Here is a 27021-nt window from a genome sequence, read left to right on the forward strand (position 1 = left end):
CCTAATTATATTTTCCCGACCTAATCAACAAAAGGCGGTCCGTACTATTCACTGCAAGTGACAACAAGCTGCTTAAGTAGTCTAATGAATTCATGTTTACTGTTCACTGCAAGTGACAATCAACAAGCTGCTTAAGTAGTCTAATGAATTCCTGTTTTGACTTACTTTACTTGCAGCTAAGGTTAGGATCGAGAGGTCACTTTACTGCCTCGCATTTTGCCATACATTCCTTGTAATTGTAGTCAGCAGAGTTATGCTAAATATGCTGATGGTTATCGTGTAATTGTTGATTTTTTAGTTTAAAAAAAAAAGAGATGCACTTTATGTTAAATGTATGTTTACGGCCACACTAATTTGTTTTGGTTGTTTACCAGTTTCCATTTTTACTAAGTTGGTTCAACATTTAAATTTCTAATGATTTGTCATTGTTGTTTAAAATATTTGACGATGTTTTCGTGTATTTAATGTGTTTTATGTATTTAATGTGTTTTATGTATTTAATGTGTTTTATGTATTTAATGTGTTTCATGTATTTAATGTTTTTTATGTATTTAATGTGTTTTATGTAGTAAATGTGTTTTACGTATTTAATGTGTTTTATGTATTTGATGTTTTTATTATTTAATGTGTTTTATGTATTTAATGTGTTTTATGTATTTAATGTGTTTTATGTATTTAATGTGTTTTATGTATTTAATGTGTTTTATGTATTTAATGCGTTTTATGTAGTAAATGTGTTTTACGTATTTAATGTGATTTATGTATTTGATGTTTTTATGTATTTAATGTGTTTTATGTATTTAATGTGTTTTATGTATTTTATGTGTTTTATGTATTTTATGTGTTTTATATAACTAAACCTAGTAATTTAAAACTCTGCTTCTTCGTCGGCTTGTCAATCGGCTTTATTTTGGGTCCGTTTAAAACACTAAATTTAATACACCAAAATCCCCAAAATTTAGTATTTTCAACGGAAACAAAATTTGAAAATTTTAATAAAGCAGTTTGAGATATTTAGCTCAGTACCCCAAAATATAGTAGAAGGTTATGAATTCATTGTTTATTTGGGCTTAAAGTATAAAACTTTATGAATGGTCAAAATCCTACACAGAGTTGGAAGAGGTTAATTTTCCAATATGGCTGCCGTTGTAATAGTTACCAGGATTATCCCACCAAATTTTTAAAAATTGAAACACATATGCGGATGTAAGTTTAAGGGGGAAGGCTCCGGTAAAAAAAAACTTTTTTAATACGCGTTAGAAAACAGTTATTTCTATACAGCTTTATTAAGATACATCCACATATGCATTTCCACTAAAAAAAATTGGTGAAAAAATCTTGGTAACTATGACAACGGCGGCCATCTTGAAAAATTAACCCCTTCGTAGGTTTTCCACCATTCATAAAATATTACATTTTAAGCCCAATAAACAATTAATTCATAATCTTCTTCCATATTTTGGGGTAATCAGCTAAAAATTTTAAGTGCATATCTTCAAACTAATTTTTTATGAATTTTCAAAATGTGTGTCCGTTCAAAACACTTAACTTTGGGGAATTTTGGGGCATTAAAACTAGTGTTTTGAACGGACACAAATTTTGAAAATTCATAAAAAATTAGTTTGAAGATATGCACTTAAAATTTTTAGCTGATTACCCCAAAATATGGAAGAAGATTATGAATTGATTGTTTATTGGGCTTAAAATGTAATATTTTATGAATGGTGGAAAACCTACGAAGGGGTTAATTTTTCAAGATGGCCGCAGTTGTCATAGTTACCAAGATTTTTTCACCAATTTTTTTTAGTGGAAATGCATTTGTGGATGTATCTTAATAAAGCTGTATAGAAATAACTGTTTTCTAACGAGTATTAAAAACGTTTTTTTTACCGGAGCCTTCCCCCTTAAAAAACTATAGAGAAATAATTATTTCCTAATGAGGATTAAAATATTTTTTATTGAAGCTTAACCCCTTTAAGTAGTGTTCGGCCTATTTTCAGAAGAAGTTGATATTTTTTTTTATTTAACGGCACTGTTCGATATTTCATTCCAATCGGGTGATTATTTTTAATTGCTGAATTAAAGGGATATGCTTAGTTTATTTCTGTTTAAGATCTAAAGCCTTTTGAATACTTTTACCATGTTTGGCACATAAAAGTATGTATTGAACCGCAAAAAAAAGGGTTGAAAACAATTTTGGTTGTCAAGGAAACACAAAAAACCTCCGCAGTTTTGAATTTTTCAGTACATTTAAAAACGCTAATCCTTTTTTTTATATACACTTATAGCAATCAAATTTAAACGACTTATATTGTAGTATATATACAAAAATTGTCTAGACAAATTTTTGAAATAACTACTGGTAAGAATTCTACTAGGTCTGAAAAGTAGTACCCTTTTAGTATGCAAAAGTTTCAAAATTTGCATTTTATTTACCATAAACTTTTTTTCTATGAAAGCGATCACAATATCCTCGTGTCAAAAGTTGTATTTTTGCAGGAAGAACAGTTAATGAAAATATGGTGGGCCTTGTTTAATACATAAAAAAGTCGTAGGCTTTTTAGTGTTAAAAGTGCACTGAGAAAAACAGCAAAAAGTAACGAAAAGTCAGTCACGAAAATACCATAAATGTGTAAGTTGTAAAGCCGATTGTAAGCTTTGGTTGTTTCCAAAAGTATTGAAAATACACTTATCAAATGTATGAGAAATCCAGCTTTACGATTATTGCAATATGATGACGAATATAAAACTTTTGGTAGATAGCTTGTAAGATTGAGGAAAAAAGTATTGTTTTTACTTAATTGTATCATAAAAATGGTATTTTAAACGACAATATTTTTCTCATTAAATTTTTTATTTTCTTTATACAAAAATTGAGAAAGTATCCAAAAGTGCAAAAAAAAAAAAACATTGTTATGAACAATAAGGATTTTGGTGATTTTTTTTTATGAGCATATGAAAAGTTTAACAATGACATTTTGCCTACTCGTGTTAGGTTTGATTTTTCTGACTTGCTCAGCATTGACTTGTTTATTAACCTCTAGATTGCCATAGACAAAACGCTTGATGGCTAGTGGACAATGTGTTTTAATGCACAAAGTACTTGTCTCTAGTCTGATAAATAAAGATTGAAAATAATGCTTTGCTTTCTTTCAATGGCGGTTGTTGTTTTCAAATTTTCCTTGTTTTGGAAACTATAGACAAAATGATTTGCATGTCATTACATTTACCGGATTAATTAGCTGTTCAAAAACTACGAGTTTCGCCTTGCCCTAATTAAAATGAATAAAAATGTAAATTTTGGAACGAAAATTAATCGAATTAAGTAATTACCTGATATGTATCTTGTTTTTGTAAGGATTCACATTTTACTATAAAAGCGCCTTTGTGGCCACGGCATATTCAAACACAAGACGTGTATGTCAATCAATATATCAAGCAAAATAAAAGAACAACTGCTACTAAAGGTAATTGATATCATTTTGTATTTTAGCTAAGATATACATTTCTGAATTAAAAAAAAAACATCGTATATTTTTAAAACTTACCTTACCTTATCTATATTTATTACCTATTTAAAGTGTACAATGTAGATATTTTTTTTAGTGCAATCGCTTTTTATGAGTTAAAAGATATTTGCCTACACTAAGTACCCCGCTATGTTCAATACATAAATATTTATTTTATATTGACAGTTTAAATAGAAATGTTTGCATCCTTTGACTCAAATTTAATTTTAAATTAAACCTAATTGCATTTTGCAGACAATATTTATATGTGTTTAAAATACTCACATTTTTACTAATTAATGTATGTATTAATGCCGCAATATTCCATAATTTATAAGCTTGGCTAATTGAATAGTGCAACTTCATATATTGTTGATACCATGTTGAAGTATTTTATTCCTACCAAATGTATTCGAAAACGAAATTTGATCTGTTTTAGGTTTGATGTTGACGATGTTGCTGACACCAGCAATCCTGATTCTAACGTTAGCCGCCGGGGGAGGGGATGCTGCCTGCACCAACGCCAACTGGTGGTACAGCTTCGAAGCGGCTGGGCTGTCCATGTGTGACAACAACAACGATTTCATCACCGGCTTCTACAGGCACGACAGGACCAGTTGGACGGACGACTATCTCTACAGGCTAGAGGAGGCTACCTGCTGCTTTGTAACGTGGCCATGGACACACTCCAAGACACAAGTGGTCATGGCTGATTGGTGGTCAACCTTCGACCGCGCCAACACATGGGCGAGTTGTCCATCCGGGTATTTCCTGAATGGGTTATACACAAGTAACCCCGCGAAGGCGTTGACTGGCAAGTTGACTAACATAGAAGAAGGTCGATGTGTTAAGCCAGCGGATCACCCAGCTTATTACGGCCAATGTTACGATCACGATATCTCGATCTGTTTTGACAATGTGGGCTATTGTAGATGCAATGACAACTACTTCGTCACCGGTCTGTACCGCACTTGCGACCAACTACACTGTCTGGAAAAATTTCGATGCTGCAAAATGGTGACAGCACCGGAAGAACTTGATGAGCTGTACAAGGTGAAGACTCGAGTCATGGACAACACAATGGCTGACGTTGCTATGCTGGCCCATTACCTGGGTTACGGCTGGTGCTCTGGCTGTAGAGCCCCGTATGTAGGAGAAGATTTCAGAAGAAGCGGCGACACCTGGTACGCTGATCAAAGTGGGCGATGTGAGGGTTACATGAGTAATCACAGACTCAGCATGGTTTACGGGGATTGGAGCTTTGGTATGAAAGATATTAAATTCGGCGCTCCGACTATACAGGAACTGGAACCGGAGACGATTGATTCAGGAACGATATACAACAACGATCCGAAAGAAGCAACAAAAACGATAACACGGTCAGAGACCAGTGTACGCAGTGTGACCCACACTAAAACTAGCGGCTGGAAGCACAGCCACGAACTTAACGTCCAGGTCAGCTACACCCCAGCCTCGGGAACAGGGGGCGCAGGGGTCTCCGCGGGCTACAAGTTTAACTACGAGTCCAGCACCAGCACTACAGATGAGACCAAGAAAGAACAATCCAAAACGTTTTCCGTCAGCACCTCTAAGACTCTTGGACCTAACTCTGCAGCGAAATGGAGCCTTATCCTCTCCAAAACCAGGACCTCCGTCACCTACACTGCGACTATCGTTCCCATATTTTCCACAGAGCTTAAAGGTTTTCTGCGTTGGGGTGGAGGCGCATCAGGGATTGGAACCAACTACCATTATCAATATCGCGGAAGTGGAGACCGCCCGACGTTTAACTACAAGTTCGGAGATTCCAGCACGCCGTTCTACACGGCACTGAGACGACAGAGCGAAACCAACTCCCAGCCGTGGCTGTGGAACGATATGACCAACTCGTACCCAGAGGCGCGGGACTTAATCAACGAGCTGTGTGACGACAGACGCTACGCCTTCACCATCACAGGTCGGTTTGATGACGTCATTGGCAAGCACGCAGAGTTCCGGTGGGATGCTGTGCGATTGGCCAGGAGATCCGCAGAGAATGAGAAAAACGCGCCTGATGACGATGAGATATTTCAGACGTCCAAGCATGTTGCTAGGCCACTGCCTGGGGATATTCCACCGGTCAGTCTGGAACCGCCAAAGATAAATATTGCGGTCAAGAACGAAACGAATGTCAAGATTCTCGTTCCTGCAGGAGCTTAGTCAGAGAAATTATTAAAGCTAAGTACGTGAATACTTGCTTTAAAAAAATCTTTTTTTTAATGGGGGTATATGTTATATGCTCACATAAAAAAAACCCTCAAAGAATAAAATAAAATAAAACGTAAACCCACTATTTTAATTTTTTTAATTGTGCATACAGATTTGTATAAAATAAATAATATATACCTCCGTTATAGTAATCAATGCTATTTTGTTTAAATTGATAAAAGTTCGCCTAAGAGGTGATAAATAATGATATTTAGTACACGAAACCAAGACGAAAAGTGCAAAACGATTTAGAAGATAACTAATTAGAGTTAAACTCACTTTTAAATACCTATTTGCATATCGGGACAGGTGGGGGGGGGAGAAAAAGAGAGGTTAAGCCACAAACAAAAACTCCTTATAAAAGAGAAAAAAAAACTACTTCTATACATTTATTCTGATGGAGAAGGGGTGACTCGATTTATTAGCTGGGTGAATTAAAAAACATAATTCAATGTCCGCCGAATTGAGCCTAACAACCAGTGGCGTAGGCAGGGGGGGGGGGGTTAGGGGGGGTCATAACCCCCCCCCCCATAGACCCCTCGGTATATATATAAAAAGTATGAGGGTGGGTGCAAAGCGAAAGTTTGAGGGGGGGATGCAAATCGAAAGTTTGAGCGGGGGGGGGGGGGGGGGTGCAAATCGAAAGTTTGTCCCCGGGTAAAAATTGGAACCCCCCCCCCCTTGAGACGATCCTGGCTACGCCACTGCTAACAACTCAAAGGCAACACTTGTGAAAAAATATCGAACTGTGAATGGTTGACGGACCATATCAAACATGTATGAAGTAAATCGCAGATGTAAAGATATTAAATTGGATTGAATTTTGTGACAGAAAGCTCCCAGCTGAGAAGTATACTTACGATGAGTCATAAACAACGACATTTAGGCTTCATAACAAAACAGTTCCAAATTAGTAGTTCCAGTAAGGTGATCTTTATTTTTATGTGTTTTAAGTATTATTTAATTTTTCTCCTTAAAAAGGTGCCTATATCCCTAAATTGATTGTAGGGCGAGCAGCCGCTCCACCTGCCCCCCCCCCCTCCCCCCCCCCCTCCACACCTGCGCACACTACTGTACTATGTACAGGCTCGTTAGAACTTAGCTTTTCAGCTCGCGTGACTCAACAAATTGCCACATATTTCACATAAAAGTAAAATTTCTTTTATGGTGTAGGACTAGAAATTACACCCTCTTCCCTCACATCCCTATTTGTATACATTTTTTTAAACTTCTGTTTTTATTATTTGATTATTTGTCAGCGGCGTGTTTCATTCACATTGATTCTTGCATAGAAAAAAAAATTACCTTTGCACACTGATCAGTTACAAACTACAGTACATAACTTCAATGATTTTTTCTTAATCGTATTTAAAATTTTTTTTCAAATAATTGAGAAAAAAAGCGGATTAAAGAAAACACATGTAAAATCGAAAGTAATTGCTTTTTTACAAGCTTGTATTTAACTTGCTTCATGTCTTAATTACGTCTGTCTGCCTTCGTCCCTCCTGTCTGTCTACATCGAAACAGAAAAGCAAAATTTCGGGCACTTCTAACTGACATATTCCTTTCAAAGTTGGCACGTGGTTCAAAACTTGAAGACAATGAAATCTGACATGAAGTTTGACTTAATTGGATGTCTAATCAATTTTTTGGGAATTAATTAATATTTTCTGAAATGTGTAGGTAGTCTTGTACTACAGTTTGTTGCACTATTATAAGCACATTATCATGTTCATTTGGTGAGCAATAGTTTTTAGTCATGCAACTCTATTTTTTTGTAAATGCAAAATTTTAAGTACTGAAAATTTTTTTTTCATAAAAAACGTATTAATAACACGCTTTAATGTAATAAGGCACTAAAACGGAGAAAATAATTGATTTTTAAAAAAATATATAGTACTATTTAAATTACTGTAAAAATTAGTAATGGTATCCAATAGATAATACAGTGACCACGCTTTGTTTATAGTAATTTAAATAGTGATTTATTATTATATATTTAAAGAAAATCATTTATTTTCTCCTTTTTAGTGCATTGTTACATAAAAGCTTGTTATTGAAACGTTTGTTATGCATTTTTAGACCATTCGCAAATCTAAAATTTAAATCACACTACATTTTATTTTACTTCTAAAGATGTGCACAGATAATGTAAATAATGCGTGCCGTTGTTATGGTCTCCAAATGGTTATGTGTGATCCACTATTTATTTTATTTTAATTCGTAGGCTTTTCACAGATACTTAAAACCTAATGGAAGATACATTTTTAAAAGCAAATTCATATTTATTTTGTAATTTCAGTTATTTTCGACAGTTTAACCGGGTTTAAAAATATTTTCATAAAAGCACAGGAACAAATACAGACTTTTACGTTTTAAACAAAATATAAATTCCAAATCATTTTCATCGTTTAATGAAGATTGTGTAGTATTTAAATAAAAACCAATAACTGGACGCTCAATTGTCACTTGCAAATTAAAGCCACTAATGAATATTCTCACATTCACAGTTGTGTTAAAACTACCAAAAACTTAGTTTGTACACATACAACTAATTCAAAGCCTTTATTCAGTCTCTCTGTTGACATTCAACTCAAGCACACCTACGTTTATGGCTGTAAAAAATAAACACTGAGAAAAATGGGTGCTAAATCTGGGCATACCTGTCTCAGATACATTGACCAGGTAATTCATTTTAAAAAAAATGTTTCAAAAATGAGTGATGACAATGTAAAAGAGTATAAAGATATTGTTAACAAATTGATTGATGTTCGTGAAGTGTTAGTTAGAACAAGAAGTCTAACAGTGCAAGTTATGAACATGGCAATTAGATTTAAAAATCATGATCATAAAATAAAAGGGAAAGTACTTTAAAAGAAGACTTATTTTTTTTTCTTTTGTGAAAGGTTCAATTATAATGCTAATAAATGGAGACAAAAATTATATTGAGAATTATTACAATGACATATATACAGTATGTTAGTGGGGTATGAATTATGTTACAGTTCCATGGTAACAGTAAGAAGAATGAATCGAACAGACAGCGTATGTATAATGGCCTCAGTCCCCAGCCTTGAACTTTACTTAGTGAAGCAGAATTCGATATGAAAAATATGTATTTAAAAACACTTCCATTTCAAAAGTATGAAGAACATGAAGTGTGAGATTTTATTTCTCATTTACAAAAGTTAAAAATCAACAATGTATTGATCATGCGACCTTGTTAAAAGCAACCAACAATATCAGTCTCATGTTTCAAAGTCTTGAAGTACAAAACATATTAGCACATAGATACCATTGTCTATTTACGCCTTAAACTAATCTGGCAAAATAAAATGCATTAACACTTTTTAAAAACTTTAACAACTTAAACAACTGCCGCTTAAAAAATACATAACAATCAAAATTTTAGAACTAGAGATCTGTGATTGAAAAGGACATATTTTAAAACTTGTATTCAGTATCTAGCATTAAGTGTGGTCAGCACTGTATAGTTTCATGAGAAAAGTATGCAAAGGAGACATTATCAAATGGTGATCCTAAACACACAAATTATCAAATACATGAATGGACACATAGTAGAAGCATGTGAAATGTGTTACACTTAAATATAAATAAAATACAAGCAGAAGTTACACAAAATATTGTGAAAACATGTTTTTTTTAAAGCAACTTTATACAAGCATGAGTTTAATGAAAGCAATAAATATGTATAAGCAAAATAACAGTGTTTTAGTTTATTCAGAACTATTTCATTCTTTGTATTTAATTTTGTTTAAAATACATTGACAATATTCTCCATTTTCCATTTATTTGAAGACATGTTTTAAAATTTTAATTTTAATATAGCTAGATGATACAACAGACACACAATGTTATAGCTGGGTGCGGGAAATTTAAATGTTTAACATGGCATGAAAAACAAATATGTTGCTTCTTTATAAAGGAGAAAAAACACAGAACATTTTTTTTAAATATTGCTGATTCTAAAAAATGAATGTAACATCAAGCTTATCCTTTCCACCGATGAAAAAAAACCTGTGAGAAATATATGCAGTATGTAAGTGTTCAAATTTTAACACAGACATTGTTGTAGGTGTAGTTTTAAATCTAATTTTGGAGATATTGTGATTTTTGTTGTGTTAAGGGTTATAATAGAATATCTCTTAGTTTTAAGGTACCTGTAGTTAAACGATTTTCATTATATAGTTTCAGAATATATCTAACAACAATAGTAAAGAATATTTTTCAATTACAAAAGAAAACAAATTCAGTCTTTAGTTTAGGTCCTGCAAGTTCGAATGGTAGAGCATTCGTCCATGAGTCCACCAAACTCTAACGGGTATTTGACTTATGTTAACGCAAGTAAATGGGGCTGGGCATAACACTAACTACGCAATGCCTCCATATGCAAAGGAAACTATTTATTATACCATAATTAGTTAGAAAATGTAAAATGGTATAAGCATCAAATTTTGTGTTCTACAAATCTTTATTAGATTATCAACATCAAGGTGGTTTTCATCTATTTGAAAGTAGGCCTATATGTTTAAAAGTAATCTATCAATAAAAAGTAAACTTGAACTTAATTTTCTGAAACTTATGAAACAATTTTTAACCTTGTGTTTAGTGGAATGTTTGCTTGGTTGCTAATAAGCATTTAATCTTACCAAATGTATGGCCTACCGTTTATATACATATGCATATATATATATATATATATATATATATATATATATATATATATATATATATATATATATATATATATATATATATATATATATATATAAAACGGAAAAAGGACATTTTTCTTTAAAAAATAGCAGTGATTGAAGAACAATTTAACAGTAGTAATATGAAGTATGAATTAATGCTAGCATTGTTCATGAAAGATGTAGAAATACTTTAAAAAAGTATTGTATGATGCAGAGATCATTAGCCATGTAATATAAGAAGCTAGAACAACATTTAACATTAATTATAGATATTATCATGGCTGCCAAATGTTGTATGGTAAAGTTTAATTGAGTTAATGAAATTTCCACTTAGTTTAATGTTGTTTTTCGTTAAATTAAAAGCCCATAATTGAACAATGAATTGTGAAGCTAGCTATAAATAACTTAAAATTATATAAAATAAGGTGATAATTCAGCAGTTGTAACCTAACTTTGAAAAAATTCAGCAAAACGTAGTATTTTTGGTAGTCTGAATCTACTATCACGTGTACACTTCTATACCATTTATAAAGATAAGAAAATGTATACAAATGTGTAGTAGAGAGCTTGACTAGTATATATAATCTCAGAATGCTGAAAAAAATAATTTTTAAAAATTAACAGAGAAGCAGAAAAGAGAAGAATGGGAAGACAGTTGCATTGACAGCCTACTACAAAACTGAATGCATCTTGTTACAACACTTGCCAGAACAAAACATGCCTGAAAGCAGCTAAACCCAGGTTAAACTATACTTTTATTGTAAAATATGGAAATAATTGTAATACCACTAATCACTTAAACTTTTCAATCTAGATGTTATTTTATTTTATAATTAGTTAAATAATATGATAAAAAAAAAGCACTTCATCATTTTAAAAAGTTAGCTTTTCCCAATGTAAATTCATCAATAAAATGTGGCCAAAGTACATCCTGAAGTAACTAAACAAATACAAATAATTTAATCAAAAGATAAAAGGTACAAATCGTAAGCAATGAAAAAAGTGATTAGATGATGTAGAAATTTGCTATTCATGATAATTTATGAAAATATGATAAATACATAAAAACTAGAAAACAGCAATTATTTGAAAAGCAACTGAGTCAGTAGAATACTTACTTGTCTGGGGGTGTGATACAAATTTTTAAATGAATATTTAATTTTGCATTATAATGGAACAGAAATCTGCCCATAAAATGTGAAATTTGAACCACTTTTACAAAATGTTTGATGCTGTTTTTATTCATATGTATATATGTCAATTTACCCGTTAGTTCACAGTAATTCAAGATGGCTATCATGAATACATATCACAGCCTCCTTGGAAAATATCTTTATCATTTTGTATCCATTGAAAACTAAAATGTAAACCATGTAGCTCATTTTGCACTTCAGTCTTGCATAGAAATTGTAAAAAAAAAAAATCACTCAGAATTCTATGTTGCTCTCAATGTCTTAGATACCATTAGATTAATTAACATCCACTCCTGCGGACTCGAAAGTGTTAAAGCAAAAAAAAATTCATTCTGGTAAAAAAAAAAAAGTTCAACATAAAAAAAAAATCAAGAAAGAAAATTGACAAAGAGAGAAACTTTATAAACCAGTAAAATATTTCAAGAAATATCATATAGATGACATATTCTTTGCATAACTAAGCTGATATAACCTAATAAATTAGTACCAATTTTGTTATAATTTTGTTGCTAAAAACAAAAATATAAATTCTAAAAATGAAACTGACAAGTTTACTTTATCTTTTTGTCACAGTAGTCAAGCAACATATGAAGACGCAAAGTGTATTAAATGGCTGCAATATAAATACACATATTTTACACAAATATTCTAAAATTATAGTTATACATGTATAAGATATTCTAAAAGTATCACAATAAATCAGATGTAGTTAAAGACAAGCAATAACAGATTACAATGGCATAAAAGTGATTAATCCAACATTTTTTTTCAGATTTTGATCCTAAATATGTGTGTATTATTGATTTAGTCAGAACCTCCAGTTTTAAATATATGCTTAGACTATTCGCTCATGATTATAAAAAAGTGATTATTATACATTTTTTCTTAACTGACAATTTTAGAAAAAGATTTCTATTATGATTTCCTGAATTTCTACATTATTGCTCTAGCTATTTAAATAGGCCTAAAAGATTTTTTTTCAATAATTCTTGTTATTCAAAACTATTGGCCAAATGTATTTTGGTAAAAAAATTCATATTTTATATTACAGAAAAAAAAACATTATTAGCTTCTAATGCTTGAAAATGAAAGTTGTGTTGACACAAAAATAGCTTGGTTGACATCAAACATACATGTCATGCAAGCTTGAAGGAGCTAGTGAACACTTTTCTATGTTACACTAAGTTAACAGATTTTAAATGTCCTCATTGCAATAAATGAAAAATGATTTGTTTGTAAGATTTATTTTAAAATACACTTACATTTCTCACATTTTTACTTTAAACAGTTTATCAAGTGGAGTAATTGGAATATCAGTTAAAACAGCCAAGAGCTAAAAGAATGAACTGAACGTTTTAGGGAGAAATTTATTAATAATGGTCATTTTTTTTTCAAAATGATAAATTTTTTTTTAAATAATGGGATTGTTTTTATTTTTATATTTTGCTTTAATATACTTTAAAAATAAAGGATAGAAGGAGTGGAGGAATATCTTTAAAATTTTATATTGTAAATCAATGATAAACATCAGCCATGTTTGCTGAGCTGCCTTCCAGTCATAGTTCTCCACACATACAAAACAGTAAAATATAACATTTTCTTTAAGGGTATCAATTTGGTAATCCCATTATTTAGTATAAAACTAAGTAAATTTTTTTGAAAACTAGAAATCACTATTTTTGGACATTTTTCCAGTCTAGCATTTAATTTGTGTTAGTAGTTTTAAAAATTGATTATCTGTTATGTTTTTTAATAAAATGAATGAAATTCAATGAAACATAAACAGAACAAAATCACTGTTATGATACTGGATCACATCATTAGTCTTCATTTCTCTCCATTAGCCAATATGGCTTGTCAGTGCACCTGTTATCTGACTTTCCTCAGCAGTGCGGGAATTCTTTCCATTCTATCTAGCCGCAGGTTGAACTCACACAGGAGATTCTTTCGTTACTATATTAATCACATTACACACCACCGTCACCAACATACACTAGGCTAAACAAATGCAGTATTTGTTTAAATTGCTCCATTACTCATAAAGAAAAGAAATTACATAGTAATATGTAACTTTGTATGAAACAAACACAAATAACAGACATTTATTTGTGTCCAGGTTTAAAGCTCACAGATGGAACCGACCTCCCTTCATTGGGGTCTTCCTTTACACTAGGCTCTATTGTAAATGCCATGGCTTCGGCAGAATTAGTTGATTCCTCTGGTGTCTTAGACATCTCATGTTCATGGTCATGGTCATGATGGTGTCTGTGCTTATGGTGGAACGCCTGTAGGGAGAAGCGTCGGTGTGTCTGCTTCCTGCCACCCCTCCTCTTAGAGATGTGAGGGTTGTCTTTCCTCATTGTTTTAGTCTTGTATATCTGGAGCTGAGTATAGAGCCTTTTCAGTTCAGCCTGTTGGAGAAAATGTTATTTCATTATTTAAAAGTGGGGACAACTTTGTAATTAATATCATTAACATTATTTTGGTAAAAAATAAAACATTGAAGATTTTATTTCAGCTTCTCCCAAAACATTTTTTCTATATTAAGGGAAAACGTTAGAAATTTCTTATCAATTGGGCATGAAAAATACAATAATGGTTGTTCACAGGCAAATTTGACCTTCAATTGTGGTTCAGATATTAGAGTTCACTATCGTAAAGAATTGACATAATATATTAGAAAGTGCATTTTAACTTAACAAGCCCAACTTAAAAGGGTTAGCAAGCTAAACAATGTCAAGATAAGAGTATTGGACTTTACAAACATAGATGTACACATGTTGTGATATTTACTGGTTAGTTTTTGCCATTGGATGAGGCAACTATTAAAACCACATCAAATTCTTAATTTTTGCTTATAATACTTTCAGGTATTTTGGAGAGCTTTTTATGTAGCATACACTTATAAAATTATATTAGTTATATGTAAACAACAGTTAAAAAGTATTTATTGAAATGAAAATTTCAAGTCATTTAGCAAACAAAATAGGCCTAAGTTTTCTTTTAACTAAGCAACCTTGGACAAGATGAACCAAAACAGTAAAAACCTGATCTAAGCAACCTTGGACAAGATGAACCAAAGCAGTAAAAACCTGACAAACCCGAATGTCCTCAGGGTCCATCTCAGTCAAACTAATTTCCCCGACCTCGACGTCACCGTTGGATGAGATCCCCACATTCAACTTCATGGTCTCAGGGAAAGAGCTGTCCTGGACATCGGACTGAGAGTAAGCCCTTGACCGCCCATGATCTTCATCAGGAGGCCGATGTGCATACCACAGCTGAAAAAAAAGAGGTTTTAAAAATACCAGATCTAAAAACCTACAAATAAACTTAGGCTATATTTTGAAAATAATTTTGATTTATTTTGAAGTAGCCTTGAACTAAAAGATAAATAGGTAATAGTTTCAGTGTGGTCGAGTTGGTAAAGCTTATAGCTGCTAAACCAAAAAGTCTTGAGTTCGAACCCTCGGGCAGATGAGGCTCGATATCCAAAACAACTGATGCCTTGTACTTTGTTCTTCTTTGAACAAAGACTATGGAAGCAAATTCAAAAAGAAAAGCAGGCTGAAATTGGAGTCAATGGCCTCAATGGTGCATAACCAGTTGACATGTATACTGAATTGTGTTGGAGAGAATCCCTCCCAACACTAAAATTAAGAACTAAGAAGAAGAAGAAGAAGATAGCGAGTTAGTTTTAAATTATAAAAATGAAATACAAAAAGTATGCTTAAATTTAATAAGTAATTAGTCTAAATTGCAAGATATTAATAAATCAAATCTATCGATTCATTTTTAATAATATCATTAATGAATGAATGAAATGGGTAATAAAGAAGTCAAGTTATGTGGGCACTTGAAGGATGGGCATTGCAGGATCGTGAAAAACAACAACCTGAATATATAAAATCTAATAAAACAAACACCATAGTAATTTATTAAATACCAAAACTGACTTATTGTTTTAAATAATGCAGTTAAAATCCTGATAATTTATTGGGTTTTTTTTTAAATAATATTTTTCTTTCTTTTTTTTCCTGGTCATTAAAAAAAAAAGTTTTCTTAATGCTCTATCCGTCATTACGTAGGTACATAATATAATGAAAAGAAACATTGAAATTAACATCTTCTTGAATAGGAAAATCTATCAAAAATGTCCTATAGAAAATTATTAGAACCAATTAATAATTGGATTAACAAATGAATAAACTATTTAAGTTAATGTCTAAGAAATTTTTTTTTATCAAAAATTATTTTTTGAGTGTATGGGTTCTGTACCTGCAACCTCAGTTACAGGCAGTGTTTCTTCCAGACTTTTTTCTCCGGTGGGGGGGGGGGGGGGGGGGGGCACTTAAAATTTCAGGGGGGGGGGGGGGGGGCACTTGAAATTTCGGGGGGGGGGGGGGGTCGGACACTGTTAAAAGTATATATTTTCTATATAAATTATATAAATTTCATTTCGTTCTGGGGGGGGCGGTAGAATTTTTTCGGGGGGAGGGGGGGGGGGCTTAGCCTGGAAGAAACTCTGGTTACAGGTAGGCTGGCAGGCTGTCTTGACCACTACTACACATGTCATTGAGGTGAAAATGTATTTTTTTGTATTCTCTGTGAGGATTTTGAAGGGAGGCCACTCTTAACTATAAAGTAATACTATTTTAATTAAAATTATGCCCTCATTTAACATATTCCACTGCCGAGAAACACAGATTCAATGATATAATTTAATATATAATGAAATAATTTAGTAAAAATCTCATTTATTCATTGTATTTTTATGCTAGTTTTTAATCAATTAATTTTTTTTTTGGCTGCTTTTCCTCTGACCAAAAAAAGCTTATATCTAACTTCTAGTTTTTATCAGTAAATAAATTCATAATATTTTTAAAATAGAAAAACTGTCAAGTGTTTCCTATTGAAAATTGATAATAGTTTTGGATCCTAAGAAAACGAACAAATATATGATTAGAGCTAAAGCTGTAGAAAATGTAGCTTTATAATGCATTTAACTTTCAATTTGCAATCTAACCTATATCCACAGGCCATGTTTTGAAAATTAAAGCATTTGTTTTCAAGTTGTATAATTAAATGTGTTTTTTTATAACCAAATATGTCATTAATTTTATTAATGTCTTTGAACAAATGTGTGTATAAAATGTTTATGAAATAAAGATGGGGCAGTCTCCCCCAAATTTTATTGTATATTACATTGCTTTAAATGAATAGAATTGCATAGAAAAAGAATTGTGCACCAAACAAACATAAACTATCCAAATATATAAAAGTTCTTGAACACTCTTCTCTCTCTGTCCATCTCAAATTTTCTAAGGCTATGAGATCAGTATCTTAAGCAATATATGGAAAACTTAAAGATACAGACTTTTTTTTAAAAAATATGTTTGGCCTATTAAATGTTTAAACTAATTTTTTTTTCAAAAAATTGGACAAACTTTTACAAAAACAGCATGGCGTGAAAAAGTAGGCATGTCTGTAGTAGACTAGTGTACATACAAAAATAAGAGTAAAGTACTACTTCTGGTTTCCAAAAATCGTCCGAGACTAGTAATGTGAAAAAAAGGTGACTCAGTAAATTTTTTTTTTAAATTTCACATTTTTGGGAGGATTTATGTTTTGAAAATTACAAAAATGCTTGAAAGTTTCATTAATGTACCTGTTTTTAAACAACTGAATTACTTTTCAGTTAAAATAAGGATTAGCGATGTTTTCATCATGATCAGATGCAACCAAGCTCATTTACTTTAGCAGACATCTTGTTTAAGTTTTGTTTTTGTTAAAATTATAGTTAGAGATTCAGGGGAAACCACTCTAACATACAGATGGCTGCTGTTTTTATAGCGAATCTTGCTCGCAAACACTGTTGTTTAAAGTTAATTTTGAGCCTATATTCTCATATATATTGATATATTTAGCCATTGATTTTCGTTTAATATTCAGTTATTTATAATATTTGACACAAATATATCACAATATATTGAATATATGGTAAAACTCCAATTTAGCATATTTTATTCCCCGCTTCACGTTCATCTCCAGTTGAACGTATTTTTATTATAAACACAAAATATCAAGAAAAAGTAAAGCTTCAATACCTTAGGACCCAAGATGATGAGTAAGACAACTGTGACTGTGAGCTGACATCTTAGAAAAAACATGAGAAAAAGGTGGTCTGGATGCAATTTGTACCACCACAAATGTCTGGAGAGAAAACAAACTGACTTTCAGTATCAAAAAGTCTATCATTAAGTTTATTCAGCAGTGAATCTTAAAGTGATTAGTAGGCTTATTAACAATAGAGCAATATTACATTTTTCATCCAAAACTTTGTATCCTGAATTTTTTTAAATTAGGTATAAACATTCAAAATAAAAAATTGATTCAATTTAAACTATTCAGGCCTAATTATCAGAGCTAGACTTCAAATCAGTGTAGGTTTACTAAGATAAAAAAAATAAAACAGTTTTATTTTTTTTAATAATATTGCCTAAATTTGTTTAAAAGTATACTGTCATTTTTACATGGATAATGTAAACATATGAATTATCAAGACTAAGAAATATAATAATGACTAATTTTAACACTAATCAAGTGTAGATCTCAGTGTAAGGAGTGCTTAATATAAGAGCGTACAAAACATTGACCCACCTAAGTACATAGAAGATTGTTGATATAACAGCCTCATAGCAAATTGCACCTGTAATAAACCTGCCCTCTGAATACTCTGTGGGTGCTGACCTAACACAATAACACATGTAGATGCCAAAGCATAAAAAGATGAACTCCCCTGAAAAAAAACAACAACAGATTGTTACAGAAATCTAAACTATTTTAGAAACTTAAACAATCTAGATAATTTCCCAGACCTAAAACATGGGCACAGATAAAGGGGGCAGCCCAAAACCGAGTCCGATGGAGATGTGTGGTTGCAGCCCTTTGCTCCCCAGGGGCCACAAAGGAATGATGATGATGATGATTATGAAAACAAAAATATTTTCAAAAGTTGATAACTGTAAAAAAACTCCAAATTTAAAACAACTGCTACCTTGTAGTTTATTATACATGGAAAAAGGCTATAGAAGCAAATCAGTAAAGAAAAGCAGGCTGAAATCTGAATTAATGGAAGCAGGGCATTACATTTTACGTAGCGTACTCACCCGCTTCTATGACATAATCCCACCACATAGCTCGACACAGTGTGTACTTCAACCCTTCAGGGGTAGATAACTCTTCCAAAATGGTACTATTGTGATCCAAGTGGTCCATGTTCACAGCCGTCCAGGCCGACATGTAGGCTATCACAATAGTCAAAATGACAGCCAAATATTTGAGGAGATCTTTATCACGAACATGGACCCGGTGTGCCTTCCTCGACTGGAACTCTGCTAAAATTCTGTCAAAAAGAGTTACACATTTAGTTAAAATTCTGTCAAAAAGAGTTACAAATGTAGTTAAAATTCTATTAAAACAGTTACACATTTAGTTAAAATTCTGTCAAAAAGAGTTACACATTTAGTTAAAATTCTGTCAAAAAGAGTTTCACATTTAGTTAAAATTCTATCAGTTAAAGCCTCCACATAAGGTTAAAATAAAAGTCATATACACTACCATTGGCATATGTCATACGACCATGTCATCCCACATTGTTTATAAATAGCCTTAAATGATTAGTATGGTGAAAATGGTGTATTGAGCATTAAGATATTTGTATAGTGGGGCCCATACCTGTAAATCTTCAGCACTAGAACACCATACACAACAGCAAAGCCCATTTCTCTGAACCAAGGCAGCAGAAGACATGTTGTTGTGGTAGGTTCAAAATATTGGATCACCACCTAATGAAACAAAATAAGATTTAATCAGTATGATGTGTGCATCATGTATAAAAAAAATCAAATACGAATCTCCTTAAATAATAAACTAAAATATTATAATTTGGGACAAACAAATACGCCACACAACATAATAGTTACAAATTAGTGTCAACACACCATAACTACAACAAAAATACTTACTGTAGTGATATCACATCACACAAAAACAAATAAATTATTGTAACCGAAAGAAATATAATTACAGTAATAACAGATTCCCATATCACACAAAAAGTACCTACTGTAGCATAGAGAGATATCACATCATACAAAAACAAATAAATTATTGTAACAGAAAGAAATATAATTACAGTAATAACAGATTCCTATACCACACAAAAAATACTTACTGTAGCATAGAGCAAAATAGCGCCCAGTAAAAACATCTCCAGCAAGACCCATATACTGGACCTCATCACCTGAAGCAATAGGCAAAAACGTATTTCATCAGGTAAAACAACACATTTTAATTTTTTAACAATAACACATTTTGATGGGTGAAACAGTTGTCACAACACATTTTAATGGGGTAAAACAGTTTTCACAACACATTTTAATGAGACAAAACAGTTGTCACAACACATTATAATGGGTAAAACAGTTCTCACAACATATTTTATTGGGGCAAAACAGTTGATACAATAGTCACAACAACATATTTTAATGTCATTTATTAAACATGAATATGGCCATCAGCAGAGTGAACATCTTCTATTTTTTAGTTTTACAATATTTAATTGAGACTCAACACCAGGAAAGTTAATTTTTAAATGTAGTGAGAGAGTATACTAACACATACACACGCACACACACAGACACACACACACACACACACATATATATATATATAAATATATATATATATATATAATTAATATATATATATATATATATAATTAAATATATGTATATATATATATATATATATATATATATATATATATAGGAGGGGGGTCTTTTTTGTACTTCCGCTACTGATATACACAGAAGCTGTCTGAATTTAAAATCATATTACCTGTGATTATTTATATCAGGCAACAACAAAACATAATTTTTCAAACTCCTCCCCTCCCCACCACCACCAACACACACACACGTATTGTCTCCAGGCCGATTTGATAATCTCCTCAATAATCTGATCTAATTTTAGTGTTGATTGAACTACAATGTGATATATTTTTAAAAAAAAAAACCTCATCTCTTGCCTAAAAAAAAATCAACAACACATGCTTTTGAAGGGCAATGACCAAGAAATGACCTTTCATCATCACGCCTTTTCTGCCTGGATCAAACTTGTTTTAAGTGTGCTGTGACACTTTGGAGTAATATGACCAAATCGGAGCACCGTAGAAATGCCCTGCGCGTCGCCCATATTCTCTGTATCGCGGATCGATAACTCCATCGTATCTGTTATTTGTTTCCTCCCCTTGTGCTGTCGGGTGCGTGCTCGCCTCAGTGTACTTATTAGATTGCACTACGGCATGTTCGAGGGAAGGGCGAGGGAGGCTGGAGCAGTAGTAGGCAGACCCTGGGAGGGAACCTAAAGGGAAGGGGAGAGGAGGGGGGAGGGATGCGAGAGAATTCTTTTTTTTTTATATGGTATTAAAATTGTGGGTTGGCTTAAGCGTTTGGCATAGGGTCCGCTCCATAGGTGAGATATTGATGGGCTGAATGCACTGGGGGGGGGGGGGGGTTCTCACGGCAGTAGAGGGAGATTGCTGAAGATGGTTTTTGACTACCAGTTTTTAAAATGCTAGTGGTGGTTGTAAGGGACGGAGGGGTGGGGGGGGGGGGGGTTAAGATGTTAGCAGTGGACCTATATGCATTGTATAACACGCCGCTATTGAAATATTACATGTCTTATGTTTGGCCTTTACCCATAAGTCTATATCAAGGTGCTACACATATGATGTAACCATAATTTGACCGCGTATATATATATATATATATATATATATATATATATATATATATATATATATATATATATATATATATATATATATATATATATATATCCTCTAAAACGACACCATCTAAATAATCATAAGTTCTAGGCAGTTTACAAGTGTAATTTGTCCACACAGTAACATACGCTGTGCTAAAATAGCAAAATTAGCAACTAACCCAGCATATTGTAAACTTATATTGGAGCATACATATATATTTATTTACTCTCATAAATACACATACGCTATACATAATAATAAGTACATACATGCATGCAAACAATAAACATGGACAATTAATAAAATAATGGACTACAGATCTAAATACACATTCACACACAAATTATATGCACACAAACTTACGCAACGATTTACAAACCTACTCAAACATGAAATATGGACATACGTATTCATACGAATTTATTTTATATTTATGCAAAGCTAAATGTAATTGTATTGTTTAAATGCTTTAACTAATAGACCTACATTTATACTAAATGTATCAAAATGGTTTTTTGAATATAATGTAGAAAATTGTAGGAATCTGGTGATAGGGGCAAAGTCGCGTTGGGATCAGGTTGTTAGTAAGACTGATGTTGAGGAGGCTGAGGTTGGGGTCAGACTGCTGTTGTGTTTAAGCTGGTGTTGGGGTCAGGATGTTTTTGGGGTCAGGCTGGTGTTGGGGTCAGGCTGGTATTGGGGTCAGGCAGAGACTGGGATCAGGCTGGTGTTGGGGTCAGGCAGATGTTGGGGTCAGGCAGATGTTGGGGTCAGGCAGAGACTGGGATCAGGCTGGTGTTGGGATCAGGCTGGTGTTGGGGTCAGGCAGATGTTGGGGTTAGGGTTATGTTTGGGTCAGGGTTGTGTTTGGGTCAGGGTTGTGTTTGGGTCAGGGTTGTGTTTGGGTCAGGCTGGTGTTGGGGTCAGGGTTATGTTTGGGTCAGGCTGGTGTTTGGGTCAGGGTTATGTTTGGGTCAGGGTTGTGTTTGGGTCAGGGTTGTGTTTGGGTCAGGGTTGTGTTTGGGTCAGGCTGGTGTTGGGGTCAGGGTTATGTTTGGGTCAGGGTTGTGTTTGGGTCAGGGTTGTGTTTGGGTCAGGCTGGTGTTTGGGTCAGGGTTGTGTTTGGGTCAGGCTGGTGTTTGGGTCAGGGTTGTGTTTGGCTCAGGGTTGTGTTTGGGTCAGGGTTGTGTTTGGGTCAGGGTTGTGTTTGGGTCAGGCTGGTGTTGGGGTCAGGGTTATGTTTGGGTCAGGGTTGTGTTTGGGTCAGGGTTGTGTTTGGGTCAGGGTTGTGTTTGGGTCAGGCTGGTGTTTGGGTCAGGGTTGTGTTTGGGTCAGGCTGGTGTTTGGGTCAGGGTTGTGTTTGGCTCAGGGTTGTGTTTGGGTCAGGGTTGTGTTTGGGTCAGGGTTGTGTTTGGGTCAGGCTGGTGTTTGGGTCAGGGTTGTGTTTGGGTCAGGCTGGTGTTTGGGTCAGGGTTGTGTTTGGCTCAGGGTTGTGTTTGGCTCAGGGTTGTGTTGGGGTCAGAGTTTGGGGTCAGCAAGGGTTTTGGTCTTACATCTCAAGCACTAAATAGTTCCAGTTCTAGTCATATATTCTCTCACCATGGCATAAAAAACGGCATCGATAGATTTTTCACCACTGTTTATTTACAGAACCGGTTCGTCCCGATCTACAGCGGTAATCGAATATCTGAGTAAATAATCGAGCTCAATCGATTTTTGCTTCGTTATGCATCCAAGGAAAATTGAATTAACGCCAGTCGATATGGAATCGAACGGTGTACTATTTATAGCTGTGAGCGGCTCAAGTGGTGTGAAGAAAGTGTGTGTGTGTGTGGGTGGGTGGTGGGGCGGTATGAAATTGTAGACGTTTAAATAGTTTAATTGTTAAATTAGTAGACATGACATAACTTGTGGATAATACAACCTGCTACGATTGTCACGGTTGGTTTGCTTAGTCAAAGATTACATTAGATGTTATTGTGTTGCATTGTTACAACACCACGCTCTGTTACATTCAGAGGCGTAGCGACCCTTCCCGCCGCCCGGGGACAAACTTTCATTTTGCACCCCCCCCCCCCCCAAACTTTTGATTTGCACCCCCTCAAACTTTCAATTTGCATACACCCCCCTCAAACTTTCGATTAATTTTTCCTATTTTGGCGCCTCCTAAGGTCGGCGCCCGGGGACATATGTCCCCCCTGCCCCTCCCCCATCGCTACGCCTCTGGTTACATTGTACAGTGCTTGTGTCGGTTTGTAAGTCTTCAACTGTTACCTATGATTGAAGACTGCTAGCAGAATCAAAGGGGGTGAGGGAGGGTGGTCAGTGGTGTTGGCAAGGCAGTGTTATGAATGGTGTTATATCCCCCACCCCTAAACCAAGGGCCTCCGAAACAAAAAATGTATTTTTATTAGCTACGGCGAGTTCGAGTCTCTTAAAGTTTACCATTTCAAAATACTATGTCAGAAAACAATTTTATGTAAAATGTGTAGGCCTACTTGTAGAAATTTTCAAATGGAGAGGTGCAACAAAATTTACGACAAATTATAAGATTTTTTTTAAAAATCGTGTATTATTTCAGTCGCAATCAGAATGGTAAACAACTTTAAGACCCTACTATCTTTCAGTTACATTTATAACAATATATATTGCCTAGGACATATTGCCTAACCCCCCCCCCCACTCTTACCCCCCTCCCCCCCACTCTAAACCCAACCACCCCCACCTTCTATCTCAGACCGCCCCTAAAACCCCATCACTCTACCCCAATCCACCACCTCTCAACCCCCAGCCCCCCCCCCCCCGCCTTCCAACACACATACACATCCTTAAAACCCAACCACTCTACCCTCCCCCCCACCACCTTTCAACCCACCCCAACACAACATCCCTAAAACCTCATCACTTTAGCACCTACCCACCCCAACACAACATCCCTAAAACCTCATCACTTTAGCACCTACCCACCCCAACACAACATCCCTAAAACCTCATCACTTTAGCACCTACCCACCCCAACACAACATCCCTAAAACCTCATCACTTTAGCACCTACCCACCCCAACACAACATCCCTAAAACCTCATCACTTTAGCACCTACCCACCCCAACACAACATCCCTAAAACCTTATCGCTTTAGCACCTACCCACCCCAACACAACATCCCTAAAACCTTATCACTTTAGCACCTACCCACCCCAACACAACATCCCTAAAACCTTATCACTTTAGCACCTACCCACCCCAACACAACATCCCTAAAACCCAACCACTCTACCCCCCTCCCACCACCTCTCACACACCCATCACCGACACCATCAACTCACCTTCGTCTTCCTGAAACATACTATGACAATCCCAATGACCAGGGACACGGTCATGCAGAAGCTCTGTATCCCCAGCGGTATCCCGCGCACCAAAAAGTCAAAGGCCACAATCTGCTCGCTGTCCACGCTGAGGGGCGGGGACGATGAGCCCGTAGCCAACATGGGCAGGCAGTTGTACAGCGTCGTGTAGTTCAGGCTGAGATTGCGGATGTAGGAGATGTAAGCGTTTTCCACGGCGCTGCCCTCGAAGTACTGGTTGACTGCCCCAGGGATGTGGTAGCCTGTCTTGCAAACACACCTGTAGCTGGCGGCCTTGAAACTTGAACTTGGGATATTCTGGCACTGTGGACATGGGAAAACAAAACGTATAGAAAGATATAACATCTGATGATATTTTAAAAAGGAAAAAAGGGTACACATGGACAGTGTTTCTTCCAGACTTTTATCTCCGGGGGGGGGGGGGGGCGGACACTAATAAAAGTATACGATAACTATATAAATTCCATCTAGTTCGGGGGGGGGGCGGTAGACTTTCTTCGGGGGTATCGCCCCCCCCCCCCACCCGAAGAGATGTCTGGAAGAAACTCTGCACATGAACGACCAACTCAGACAACTGACTTACTAGAACACTGACCCCAGTCAGCTGACAATTATGTACACGGGTAACTCAAACAACTGACCTCGTACATCCCAAACAACTGAACGTTCGCGTCACTGACAAATCCATCACAGCCCTCGTTGACCACTGACTTCCGATAAAACTTCACATCAGCCATAACCCCACACCACACAACAAAACAACTTGACCACTCAACCCACACCTCACCACTAAAAACAACTTGACCACTAAACTCACATCACACCACCAAATGACAACTTGACCACTGAACCCACACCACACCACCAAATGACAACGTGACCACTGAACCCACACCACTCCACACCACCAAATGACAACTTGACCACTGAACCCACACCACACCAACCACAAAATGACAACTTGACCACTGAAATCACACCACACCACCAAATGACAACGTGACCACTGAACCCACACCACACCACCAAATGACAACGTGACCACTGAACCAATACCACACCACCACATGACAACTTGACCACTGAAATCACACCACACCACCAAATGACAACGTGACCACTGAACCAACACCACACCATCACATGACAGCTTGACCACTGAACCCACACCACACCACCACACGACAGCTTGACCACTGAACCCAGACAACACCAGTCAATTACATTTTGAACAAGGACCTCAGACAATACCACGAAAACTTGACCACAGACCCCCAAACCAAATGACCACTTGACAATTGAACCCGTACCACCAAATGACAACTTGACCACTGACCCCCAAACCAATTGTCCACTTGACCACTGAACCCACACAATACCATCAAATGACCCTTTTACCACTGACCCCAGCATAAATGACAACTTGCCTAAAGACCAATCCATGACTCTAGATGACCCCTAGATGACCCATAGATGACCCCTAGATGACCCCTAGACTTACCTCTGTAGAAGATTGAATACAGCGATGTGACCCCGAGAACAGAGCGCCATCATCGACACACTGGTTGATTGGTATGGCTTCAATGTTGGCCTCCAGTAGAACGACGCCCCTGAAAATATACAGAAATAACAGGCTTAAGTGTTGGCCTCAAGTAGAACGACGCACCTGAAAATATACAGAAATAACAGGCTTAAGTGTTGGCCTCAAGTAGAACGACGCCCCTGAAAATAAACATAAATAACAGGCTTAAGTGTTGGCGTCCAGTACAACAACGCCCCTGAAAATATTCTAATACTATAATGGGCTACGTTCGCACATCTCTCTCTCTCTCTCTCTGTCCGCAAAAAATTTTCGCCGGACATCACGTCAGAAACGGCAGCGATATATGGAGAACTTTATACGGACTTTTGTTGAAAATAATATGTTAGATGTTTTAAATGTATAACCACAATTTTATTTAAAGAAGAAAAATAAAAAATCAAGGCGTATTCGAATATAGAGAAAACAGTATTATTTATGCAACCGGAAAAGCATTAATAGATATGTAAAAGAACGCATAAAACTGTGACGACACTATTGCTTACTAATGACGTCATCTGCCGTGTTTAAAATAAAAAAGAAATGAACTATTTCATTCAAATTTGATTTAGAT

At 35.0% G+C, this 27021-nt stretch overlaps 2 protein-coding genes across 2 annotated transcripts; one reads left to right on the forward strand and one right to left on the reverse strand.

Annotated features, from left to right (window-relative positions):
• Positions 1-3426: 3426 nt before the first annotated feature.
• On the forward strand, positions 3427-5709 carry LOC131928370 (aerolysin-like). Its single transcript, XM_059284373.1, has 2 exons — positions 3427-3467; positions 3949-5709. Exon 2 carries the CDS (start codon positions 3954-3956, stop codon positions 5706-5708), a length of 1755 nt encoding a protein of 584 aa, XP_059140356.1. The 5' UTR covers positions 3427-3467; positions 3949-3953; the 3' UTR covers position 5709.
• A 4850-nt stretch (positions 5710-10559) lies between these two features.
• On the reverse strand, positions 10560-26478 carry LOC131928368 (putative G-protein coupled receptor 158; the record flags this gene model as incomplete). Its single annotated transcript, XM_059284372.1, has 9 exons — positions 10560-14078; positions 14769-14948; positions 17775-17880; positions 18328-18466; positions 18837-19072; positions 19405-19514; positions 19904-19972; positions 24830-25171; positions 26370-26478. Coding segments are annotated over 9 exons (1600 nt in total), but the record flags the coding sequence as incomplete, so codon positions are not given.
• Between the last annotated feature and the right edge of the window lie 543 nt (positions 26479-27021).

The sequence above is a fragment of the Physella acuta genome, unplaced genomic scaffold (genome assembly GCF_028476545.2).
Source record: "Physella acuta isolate Inbredline_101_S28 unplaced genomic scaffold, ASM2847654v3 ptg001492l, whole genome shotgun sequence".
Classification (NCBI taxonomy): domain Eukaryota; kingdom Metazoa; phylum Mollusca; class Gastropoda; family Physidae; genus Physella; species Physella acuta.